The sequence below is a fragment of the Chiloscyllium plagiosum genome, unplaced genomic scaffold, assembly GCF_037043375.1.
Source record: "Chiloscyllium plagiosum isolate Xiang-an unplaced genomic scaffold, Cpla_swu_hap1 HiC_scaffold_3, whole genome shotgun sequence".
Lineage (NCBI taxonomy): Eukaryota > Metazoa > Chordata > Chondrichthyes > Orectolobiformes > Hemiscylliidae > Chiloscyllium > Chiloscyllium plagiosum.
In genome coordinates, this window is record NW_028270141.1 from 153,720,914 (window position 1) to 153,733,168 (window position 12,255).

Here is a 12,255-nt window from a genome sequence, read left to right on the forward strand (position 1 = left end):
TCCTAGGCCAAGCCAAACAGCGAGACACACGCGAGAATTCCTATAAGCACGGCACTTCAACCAGAACTCTATCAACAAATACATTGACTGGGACCCCATTTACCACCCCATGAGAAAAAGAACAGGAATTTACATCAGCACAGGAAATGACATCACCAAATTTGCTTAACAGCCCCTCCCATGACATTTTCATCTATATCATTTATGCATATGATAAACAGGAAGGTCCCAGTTCTGATCCTTGTGGATCCTAGATACCAGCCTCCAGACACTCAAACAGTTCTACCACTATCCTTTCAGTCCTATTACCTAGCCAGTTTCTAATCCATCTCACTAAGTTTTCCTCAATTCCATGTGCTTTATTTTCTCAGTCAGTCTCCCATGGGGACTGTCAATAACTTTGCTAAAATCCCTGTCCACTACATGAATTGAACTTCCCTCATCCACATATTTAATCATATTTTCAAAATTGTCATACGTTTGTGAGACTCACTGGTCGGGCACAGTGGTTAGCACTGCTGCCTCACAGCGCCTGAGACCCGGGTTCAATTCCCTCCTCAGGCGACTGACTGTGTGGAGTTTGCACGTTCTCCCCGTGTCTGCGTGGGTTTCCTCCGGGTGCTCCGGTTTCCTCCCACAGTCCAAAGATGTGCAGGTCAGGTGAATTGGCCATGCTAAATTGTCCGTAGTGTTAGGTAAGGGGTAAATGTAGGGGTATGGGTGGGTTGCGCTTCGGCGGGTCGGTGTGGACTTGTTGGGCCGAAGGGCCTGTTTCCACACTGTAATGTAATCTAATCTAATCCAAGGAAACCTAAACACATAAATAAAAAGCGAGCTATACCACCAGTACTTCACCGGAGGCTCACTGATGATGTTACCTAGTATGGTGACGAAACGTCTGAAAACAAATCTTCCAGCTCAACGATCAGACTTACATCCAGAATCTTAGTTTTTTCTTTGGCCCCCATTGAAATAACTTCACTCTGGTCTGGCTCCCTCAGAGACAGCTCAAGTGAACAAGATGTTTGACACTCCTGTTTATATCTGTCAGCCAGGACTCCCTGTTGGGACCAGGTTAACAGCTGCAATGATAGAATTCATATTCTACGAGGTCCAGAGGTAAAAACAATGATTGCAGATGCTGGAAACCAGATTCTGGATTAGTGGGGCTGGAAGAGCACAGCAGTTCAGGCAGCATCCAAGGATCTTCGAAATAGACGTTTCGGGCAAAAGGCCTGATGAAGGGCTTTTGCCCGAAATGTCGATTTCGCAGCTCCTTGAATGCTGCCTGAACTTCTGTGCTCTTCCAGCACCACTAATCCAGAATTCTACGAGGTCCACCTGGTTGACCTCGTTACAATCACTACTGTTATGTGTTGACAGAAATAAACAGAGCATATATCATGTAAAATTTCGCGAGAAGGATGAGAGCTTGCAAATGGCTAGTTGTTGCTTAAACAAGTGGTATTCTGTCCAGCAAGTACAGGTGAAAGTAGTTTAAAGAACATGACACAATTTAGGATACTAGCAGCACAGTTTTGGATAACTTTGAACTAAGTGGATTTTTAAAGCAATTGGAAGTTTCCTGGTCATCATCAACCTTTCAATAGCAGATTTATTAATTAATTGAATTTAAATTCCAGTAGCAAACAATCATGGAATTTGAATCTATTTCACTAAAGCTTTAGGTTAGGCCTCTGGAGTACGAATTCATCATCATTACTATCCCCATTTTAAGTTTGTGCTGATATATAAGCTCATAATAAATTCTGACACTTTAAGAAATATTGCTTTAACTTAAAATACTAAAACTTTAGTGGTTGCAAACTGGACATCGCTAGACAAGAAAATTAATACAAAAGCAGAACATCAATCTCCTGTCAACCTTGATAAAAGAAAGTCAAGATTAATCCCTTGTATTTTGATTGTTGGTGAATGGGGAAGTGTATGAAGGGAAAACATAAATTTTACTTACATAACACAGTGCTCACCTTGTTAATTTTTGGTGTTATCAATGTCACATACTCAGAAGGAATTCCTTGGCACACACTTTCAAATAATTGAAGAGTGGACTGAATACAGAAATAAAAATGAGAGAACTTTTACTTATGTAAAATTGTCTTAGTTTTCATTAGTCAGCATTAACTTGAATTAATTTCTCATTCAGAAAAAATGTGCCTGATTTTTCAATTACACAATTCTTTAAAGAAAATAGATTATTTTTGACCTGAAAATTGTTAACACTTTAGTTACACGTGCACATTGCAGGTTCCCTTTTAAAGCAAAGATCCATCATATTTCACATTCAGTGCAAGTTATATTATTCTCCTCATTGAGGAAATAAGTAAGTTAAAGATTCATTAAGTTTGTCTACACAGATCTAGAAATTGTGTTTTTATTTCTCAGAGCTTGACTTTGAAGTTTGATGCTAACTGGCGTGCAGGCATAAAGGTATGTTCTCCAGCACTGTTTTAAGACAAAATTTTTTACATACAGGTTAATTTCTAGCTTATTATCTCTGGTTGTAGTTTGATTTCAAAATCTTTTTCTAGCTTCTCAAGTTTATGCAGAGAGAGATTTAGATACTTCTGTTGTTACACTTTAATTCAAAAACAGTCTGGCTAAAAAATGGATCGTTTGGTAAAGCTGCCTTGAGGAATAGAGTGCCAGGAGGAGCAACAAGGAAAACACAAGCACAATTTCAGGAGAAAGGAGGAGACCATACCTACTGATGTTCTCTGAATTGCAATTTTCCTGCTTCCACTTGACTGGATATGAAATATGATGAGTCTTTGCTTTAAAAGGGAATCTGCATTATGTATGTATAACTAGAGTGCTAACAATTTTCAGTTCAATACCTAATGCATCCAGTTCTTCCTGAATGCAAGCACAGACTATTTCTTTAAATGAGGAGTTACAGATGGAAGCAAACACTGCTTCACTGGATCATCTCTACACCATTCATTTCAATGACTCCCTGTGGTCATGAGTTCCACATTCTCACCAATCTTTGGCATAGAAGTTTATTTTGAATATTCTGCTCAATCTGTTGGCGATTATCTTATAGAGGTACACATGGTCACCAGTTCTATTCTTCGCAAAAAGAAAAATTCTCTTCGTATCAATTTATATAACCTTGAAAAATGTTAAATACCACCTATAGATCATCCCTTCGTCTTCTATCTTCAAGAGAACATAGATCCAGATGTCAATCCTGTCCTGATATGTGTACCCATATTTAGTATCAATCTTGTAACTCTTCTCTGAACCTCTTTAGTGCCTCTGCTTCATTTCTATGGGACCATAACACAGTAGTTAACTCAAGGTTCAAGGCAGTTATGACCTACTTTTAAATTCTACCTATCTAGCAATAATGCCTAGCTTGCTCTTTTTAAAGGCCTCACTTACTTGTGGTCTATGATGAATGTGTATTCTGATTTCACATTGTCCATTCTTTTCATTGGGAACTGAACATTCCAAGTAATACGAGCATACCTTATTCTTCCTACCAAAATATTATATCTTATATTTGTCTGTGTTGAAGTTCATTTGACAATCATTTGTCTATTCTTCCCTCGCTTCTTTTAACAGCCCAGAACTAATTTCAGCCAACCCTGGTGATTTATTTACATTCAAGGAAGCAAATATCTTTCTCTCTATGCTTATCACATCTAAAATGCTATGCTCTCTCTCCTTAACTACAATATATGTATTGTGTTGTGTTTTTTTTTCCATCTCTGTGCATAGGTTATCTTTTTGGATTCTTTTTGTTTGCCTAAATATTTTCTCTTTATCTCCCTCTGACTGTTTCAGGATCTATGGTACATTCCCAGGAGCATGATAGACCTTCTCTTGTTCCTAAGATTAATACATACAGTTTAATTTGATAATCCTTCTAACATATTATCTCTATTTAAATGAGGTAACTGAAGGAAACCACCAGAAGAGGATCAACTAAAATTAGTGAAGCACAGAAGTCATGCAGGCTTAAAGAAGTTCTGTACAAGCATTTTCAAACTTCTTCATTGGGAACATTGCTTTCAACAACAAGTTAGAAGTGCATCTATTTTCCTTGCTTGAATGATGATTCCAAACACCATTTTTGCAAATGCATTGGTATTCTTTGTGGGTGCTTTGCAGGAAAAATGAATAGCTTGAACTTCAAAATGCTTTGAAGTTGCCTACATTTGTCACTCCCAAATTGGTATTGATTAAAATTCCTGAAGAAGGGCTAATGCCCGAAACGTCGATTCTCCTGTTCCCTAGATGCTGCCTGACCTGCTGCGCTTTTCCAGCAACACATTTCCATCTCTGATCTCCAGCATCTGCAGACCTCACTTTCTCCTCATTGATTAAAATGCTCAAAGCAAAGACAATTATCAGACACTTTCTCAATATGTATGTAACATAATTCAGTTTCTATAACATTCTAGATGAAAAAACAAGTAGGTGCCCTATTTTCTGCTTGCTTCCATTCTTGCATGGACGGATTATATCTGTTAGTTTTCAATCTTTTCCCCTCTCACCCTAAACCTATGCCCTCTAGTTCTGGACTCCCCGACTCCAGGGAAAAGACTTTGTCTATTTATCCTATCCATACCCCTCATAATTTTGTAAACCTCTATAAGGTCATCCCTCAGCCTCCGACGCTCCAGGGAAAACAGCCCCACCCTGTTCAGCCTCTCCCTGGACCTCAAATCCTCCAACCCTGGCAACATCCTTATAAATATTTTCTGAACCCTTTCAAGTTTCACAACGTCTTTCCGATAGAAAGGAGACCAGAATTGCACGCAATATTCCAACAGTGGCCTAACCAATGTCCTGTACAGTTGCAACATGACCTCCCAACTCCTGTACTCAGTACTCTGACCATTAAAGGAAAGCCTACCAAACGCCTTCTTCACTATCCTATCTATCTGCGACTCCACTTTCAAGGAACTATGAACCTGCACTCCAAGGTCTCTTTGTTCAGCAATACTCCTTAGGACCTTACCATTAAGTGTATAAGTCTTGCTAAGATTTGCTTTCCCAAAATGCAGAACCTTGCATTTAACTAAATTAAACTTCATCTGTCAGTTCTCTGCCCATTGGCCCATCTGGTCAAGATCCTGTTGTAATCTGAGCTAACCTTCTTCGCTGTTCACTACACCTCCAATTTTGGTGTCATCTGCAAACTTACTATTATGCTCGCATCCAAATCATTTATGTAAATAACAAAAAGTAGAGGACCCAGCACCGATCCTTGTGGCACTCCATTGGTCACAGGCCTCCAGTCTGAAAAGCAACCCTCCACCACCACCATCTGTCTTCTACCTTTGAGCCAGTTCTGTATCCAAATGGCTAGTTCTCCCTGTACTCCATGAGATCTAATCTTGCTAATCAGTCTCCCATGGGGAACCTTGTCAAACGCCTTACTGAAGTCCATATAGATCACATCTACCACTCTGCCCTCATCAATCCTCTTTGTTACTTCTTCAAAAAACTCAATCAAGTTTGTGAGACATGATTTCCCACGCACAAAGCCATGTTGACTATCCCTAATCAGTCCTTGCCTTTCCAAATACATGTACATCCTGTCACTCAGGATTCCCTCCAACAACTTATCCACCACCGATGTCTGGCTCACTGGTCTATAGTTCCATGGCTTGTCCTTACCACTCTTCTTAAACAGTGGCATCACGTTAGCTAACCTCCAGTCTTCTGGCACCTCGATGGTGATCGATGACACAAATATCTCAGCAAGATGTCCAGCAAACACTTTTCTAGCTTCCCATAGAGTTCTCGGGTACACCTGATCAGTTTTTGGGGATTTATCCACCTTTACCCGTTTGAAGACATCCAGCACTTTCCCCTCTGTAATCTGGACATTTTGCAAGATGTCACCATCTATTTCCCTACAGTCTATATCTTCCATATGCTTTTCCACAGTAAATACTTTTGCAAAAGACTCATTTAATATCTCCCCCATTTTCTGCACTCCACACAAGGCCGCCATGCTGATCTTTGAGGGGTCCTATTCTCTCCCTAGTTACCCTTTTGCCCTTAATGTATTTGTTAAGTAAACTTTTAATCCTTTTATGCCATTCTTCATAATGTAATAATTACTTGACCTGTTGCTCATCTTGGCATAGCTGAATGCTTTTTCCTTAGGTTTGGTGCTTTTCCATATTTCTTTAGTTAACCATGAATGATATGATTACACTTTTGAACATATTAGAAAGGATGACCTTATAGAGGTTCATAAAATCATGAGAGGCATAGATAAGGTGAATAGCAGAGGTCTTTTCCTTAGGATGGGCAGCACGGTGGCACAGTGGTTAGCACTGCTGCCTCACAATGCCAGAAACCCAGGTTCAATTCCCACCTCAGACAACGGGGTCTGTATGGAGTTTGCACATTCTCCCTGTGTCTGCGTGGGTTTCTTCTGGGTGCTCCGGGTTCCTCCCACAGTCCCAAAAAAATGTGCAGGTTAGGTGAATTTTCCATGCTAAATTAGGTAAAAACAATGACTGCAGATGCTGGTAACCAGATTCTGGATTAGTGGTGCTGGAAGAGCACAGCCATGCTAAATTGCCCATAGTGTTAGGTGAAGGGGTAAATGTTAGGGGAATGGGTCCGGGTGGGTTGCTCTTCGGAGGGTCGGTGTGGACTTGTTGGGCCGAAGAATCTAAAACAAACACCAGGGGGCATAGTTTTAAGTTGAGAGGAGAAAAAATTAAAAGGGACCTGAAGGGCAACTTTTTTTACACATGTTCAGATGTGGAATGATCTGCCAGAGGAAGTCGTAGATGTAGGCACAGTTACAACATTTAAAAGACATGGATTAGGTACATGACTAGAAAAGGTTTAGAGGGATATGGACTAAGTACAGGCAAAGGGAAACTTGGTCAGCGTAGACGAGTTGGATCGAAGGATTCTGAGTCGCATGACTCAATGACCATATGTTTATTTTGAGTATTTTGAAATATCTCCTTAAATATCTGACTCTACATCCCTATTGATGCCTCACCTAGCAAAATAAATTAAAGCAAAGTACAATGGATGCTGTAGGTCTCAAATAAAAATAGAAATTGCTGGAGAAATTCAGTAGGTCTAAAGGCATCTGTGGAGAGAAAAATAGAGTTCATGTTTAAAGTCCAAGCTATAGAAAAACTTACAACTAGGCCTATACTAGTTAGGATTAAATGAAGCAACCCTGTGACATATGTTTCCTGGATGTTGCTATTCTCCAGCTAATTTCCTCTCCACAACTGCCAACTTAGAACACACTGCACAATGACATACAAAAAATATATTTTGTCACAAATATGTATTGCTTTGTTATAGTCCAGAAACAAGATGTTCAACCCAGTTGGACTATGCTGGATTTTTAAATTCACTTATAATGTGTGGGTAGCATCGACTGTGCTAGAATTTATTGCCCATCTATAATTGTTCTTGGGAAGGTGGTGGTGAGCTGCCTTCTTGAACTGCTGCAGTCCATCTGCTGCAGGGAGACACAGTATGCCATTAGGAAAGGAATTCCAGGAAACTGATCTAGCATTAATGCAGGAATGGTGATTTATTTCCAAGTCAGGAGGTGGATGGCTTGGAGTGGAACTTGCAGGTGGTGGTGTTCCCATCAATTTGCTGCCTTTGTACTTCTGGATGAAAGTGATTATGACTTTGGAAAGTGCTATCTAAGAACCTTTGGTGAATTTCTGCAGTGAATCTCATAGTTAGAAACACACTACTGCTACTGAGTGTCAGTGGTGGAATGAATACATGTCTGTGGATGTGGTGTCAATTAAGTGGTCTGCTTAGTCCTGGATGATATCAAGGTTTTTGAGTTACAATATTACCACATGACTTTCCTCTTAACTATCTTCACTTGAAACTCTCAGGAATTCCTTCAAAACATTTCTCCTTCATCACCAATATTCTTGTTCAGCTTCCTCTTAAATATATTTAAGCAATTTGCTTCGGGTACTCTACTGTGTATGCTTGGCTGGCTCATACAGTCCATTTCATGCCTTTGGATCTTTAAATGGCTTGAGGACACTTTCTTCCCTCCATCTGAGAGGAAGTTTCAACTCCAGGAGGTCCTGGTCTATCTAATAATCAGCAGTTCTTGTCTCATTAAGGCCATCTGGAGCAGTGGTCATTGCTGAGGCTACAATGTGTCTCTTGAATAAATTAAGTTCCAGCAGCTTATGATCTGGGAAGTGGCAATCCCCCTTCAATCCATGTTAGGTGGTGAACATCTTGGGACTTTCTTCCTTACAGCACTATGAGTAAAGCAGTTCACTACCTTCTCAAGTGAAATTTTGAGATCTAAGTTTAATACAAATAAATAGTATTTTGTTCTGAAAATGAACAGCATTATCTTGTGCATGTGGTAATGATGAATGTATTGAACAACACTGATGTAGAGCATATCAATAAAAGTAAAATACTGCAGATGTTGGAAATCTAAAATAAAAGTGCTAGAAATCAACACCAGATCTGCCAGAATCTGTGGAAAGTGAAATATTGTTAACAACTGAAGATAGAGTTAGACAAATGTATGATTGTTATGGAGGCTATTATTAAATGGGTCAGGCAGGAAAGTGGAGTTGAAACGACAACCAGATCAGCCTTGATTGAATAGTAGAGTGGTTCAATGAGCCAAATTGCCTACACTGCATCCAAGTCCTATGATATTATGTTCTTAGTTAACAAACAATAATTTGAAAGTGGTGGCAGAGGAATTAAAAACAGTCTTGAAAGTAGGGACTAAAGTTTCAGAGATATTTAAAGCATTAGTTAGGTATAGAATGGAGAGAGCGAATGAATCCTCAGAAGAGTATAAAGGCAGTAGGAGTATATTTAAGAGGAAAATCAGGAGGGTAAGAAGGGGGCATGAGATAGCTTTTGGCAAATAAGGTTAAGGAGAATCCAAATGAATTTTATAAACACATTAAGGAAAAATAGGATAACTGGGGAGAGAACAGGGCCCCTCAAAGATTAGCAAGGCAGCCTATGTGTGGAGCCACAGGAGACAGGGGAGATTAAAAATGAGTATTTTGCATCAATGTTTACTGTGGAAAAGAACATGGAAAATATAGAATGTGAGGAAATAGATGGTGACATCTTGGAGTATGTCCATATTACAGAGGAGGTGGTGCTGGATGTCTTAAAATACATAAAAGTGGATAAATCCCCAGGACCTGATCAGGTGTATCCGAGAACTCTGTGGGAAGCTAGGGAAGTGATTGTTTAGCCCCTTGCTGAGATATCTTTATTATCGATAGTCACGGGTGAGATGACAGAAGACTGGAGGTTGGCTAATGTGGTGTAACTACTTAAGAAAGGTAGTGAGGAAAAGCCTAGGAACTATAGACCGATGAGCCTGACATCAGTGTGGGCAAATTGTTGGAGGGAATCCTGAGGGACAGGATTTACATGTATTTGGAAAGGCAAGGACTGATTAGGGATGGTCAGCATGGCTTTGTGTGTGGGAAATCATGTCTCATAAACTGGATTGAGTTCTCTGAAGAAGTAATAAAGAGGATTGAGGGCAGAGCAATAGACATGATGTACATGGACTTCAGTAAAGCGGTTGATAATGTTCATCATTGGAGACTGGTTAGCAAGGTTAGATGGAATAAAGGGAGAACAAGCCATTTGGATAAAGAACTGGCTCGAAGGTAGAAGACAGAGGGTGGTGGTGGAGGGATGCTTTTCAGACTGGAGGCCTGTGACCAGTGTAGTGCCACAAGGATCCATGCTGGGTCCACTACTTTTCATAATTTATATAAATGATTTGGATGTGAACATGGGAGGTATAGTTAGTAAGTTTGCAGATAACACCAAAATCGGAGTTGCAGTGTAGAGCGAGGAAGGTTACTTCAGAGTACAAAAGGATCTTGATCAGATAGGCCAATGGGCTGAGGTGATGCACTTTAGAAAAGCAAATCAGAGCAGGTAAAGTTCTGGGGAGTATTGCTGTACAAAGAGACCTTGGAGTCCAGGTTCATAATTCCTTGAAAGTAGAGTTGCAGCTAAATAGGATAGAGAAGAAGGCGTTTGGTATGCTTTCCTTTATTGGTCAGAGCATTAACTATAGGAATTGTGAGGTCATGTTGCTGATAGTGCTGTTAAGAAGACATACGGTGTGTTAAGTTTCATTGGTAGAGAGATTGAGTTCCAGAGCTGCAATGTCATGCTGCAACTATACAAAACGCTGGTGCGGCCACACTTGGAATATTGTGTATAGTTCTGGTCACCCCATTATAGGGAGGATGTGGAAGCATTGGCAAAGGTGCAAAGGAGGTTTAGCAGGATGTTGCCTGGTCTGGAGGGAAGCACTTATGAGAAAAGGCTGAGAGACTTGGGTTTGTTCTCATTGGAAAGAAGAAGGCTAAGAGGGGATTTGATAGAGACATACAAGATGATCAGAGAATTAGACAGAGTAGACAGTGAAAGTCTTTTTCCTAGGATGATGACATCAACTTGTACTAGGGGACATAGCTACAAATTGAGGGGTGATAGATTTAAGGCAGATGTCAGAGGCAGGTTCTTCACTCAGAGAGTAGTATGGGAGTAGAATGCTCTAGCTGCCAATGTAGTTAACTTAGCCACATTAGGGAGATTTAAACAATCCTTGGATAAGCATATGGATGATGATGGGATAATGTAGGGGGATGAGCTTGGAATAGTTTACAGGTCAGCCAAACGGCCTGTTCTGTACTGTATTGTTCTATGTTCTGAGATGAAGACTAAAGTATGGAGTCCAGTTACTAGTCTTCATCTCCATCCTTTTAAACTGATTTTTCTAAGTTGAAAAATGTGTTGCTGGAAAACGCAGCAGGTCAGGCAGGCATCAAAGGAGCAGAAGAATCGATGTTTTGGGCATAAGCCCTTCTTCAGGAATGAGGAAGGTGTGCCAAGCAGGCTAAGATAAAAGGTAGGGAGGAGGGACTTGGGGGAGGGACGTTGGGAGTGCGATAGGTGGAAGGAGATTAAGGTGAGGGTGATAGGCCAGAGAGGGGGTGGGGGCAGAGAGGTTGGGAAGAAGATTGCAGGTCAAGAAGGCGGTGCTGAGTCCGACGGTTGGGACTGAGAAAAGGTGCGGGGAGGGGAAATAAGGAAGCTGGAGAAATCTGCATTCATCCCTTGTGGTTGGAAGGTTCCTAGGCGGAAGATGAGGTGCTCTTCCTCCAGGTGTTGTGTTGCATTAGTCTGACGATGGAGGAGGCCAAGGACCCGCATGTCCATGGCGGAGTGGGAAGGGGAGTTAAAGTGTTCAGCCACGGGGCGGTTGGGTTGGTTGGTGCGGGTGTCCCTATCGCATTCCCAACGCCCCTCCCCAAGTCCCTCCTCCTTACCTTTTATTTTAGCCTGCTTGGCACACCCTCCTCATTCCTGAAGAAGGGCTTATGCCTGAAATGTCGATTCTCCTGATCCTTTGATGCTGCCTGACCTGTTGCACTTTTCCAGCAACACATTTTTCAGCTCTGATCTCCAGCATCTGCAGTCCTACTTTCTCCTTTTCTAAGTGCCAACTTCTGAAGTTCAAACTCCCTCTCTTTCTTCCTTTCCACTTTCTCTTTTTCTCTCTTTGCCCTCTCTTTTATTTGTAATTCAAACCATTTCATTTGTGTTGCCCTTTCCTTGCCTTTTACTTCTAACTCAAGCTGCTTCATTTTCAATTGAATTTTGACAATCTCCAAAGATTCTGATGGCGTTTCCAGCAAATTTAAATGCTGAACTATCGCTGTAATTATCTCTCTTTTTCTCACTGAAGGAGAGAGCTCCAACTCCAGATTGTCTGCTAATTCCAGCACCTTCGCCTTTATCACTTTTTGCAAAACCACTTCAAAGTTACTTCCTCAACCCTCAGAAAACTCTTGGTTACTGGAAGAACCATTGTTATTGCAAGCACTACTTAAATCAATGAAATTCAACACCCTGAACAAAAGGCACTAACACCTACCACTCACTGCCTTTGAGTCCAGGAACCTTCATCCCAAATTGGAACTAAAGAGCAAATCCTGCAAAGAGCCCTTAATCTGTTATGTACCAGGCCAGACCCCTTCAAACATGTCAAGAAAGTAGCCCAGACCCTAACTTTGCTACTAGTTTTAATCAGGTGTAAAGTGGATATTCCAGGAAAGATGCAGCTGGCCCAACCACTTAGTTATAAACAAAACAGAATTCGTGATTTTTGAGCATTACCTCACATCAAAGACATATCAGAAATGACTTCCAGACTACTCAGACCCCTTGGCATCA

At 40.8% G+C, this 12,255-nt stretch overlaps 1 protein-coding gene across 1 annotated transcript in view; it reads right to left on the reverse strand.

The window, feature by feature from the left end:
• The window catches only part of LOC122540179 (dynein axonemal heavy chain 8-like), a 1,258,818-nt gene that overhangs the window by 901,883 nt on the left and 344,680 nt on the right, over positions 1 to 12,255 (reverse strand). The window contains exon 18 of the mRNA XM_087976819.1: positions 1,992 to 2,072. Within this exon, the coding sequence (XP_087832945.1) occupies positions 1,992 to 2,072 (81 nt within the window). The remainder of the gene's footprint in view (positions 1 to 1,991; positions 2,073 to 12,255) is intronic.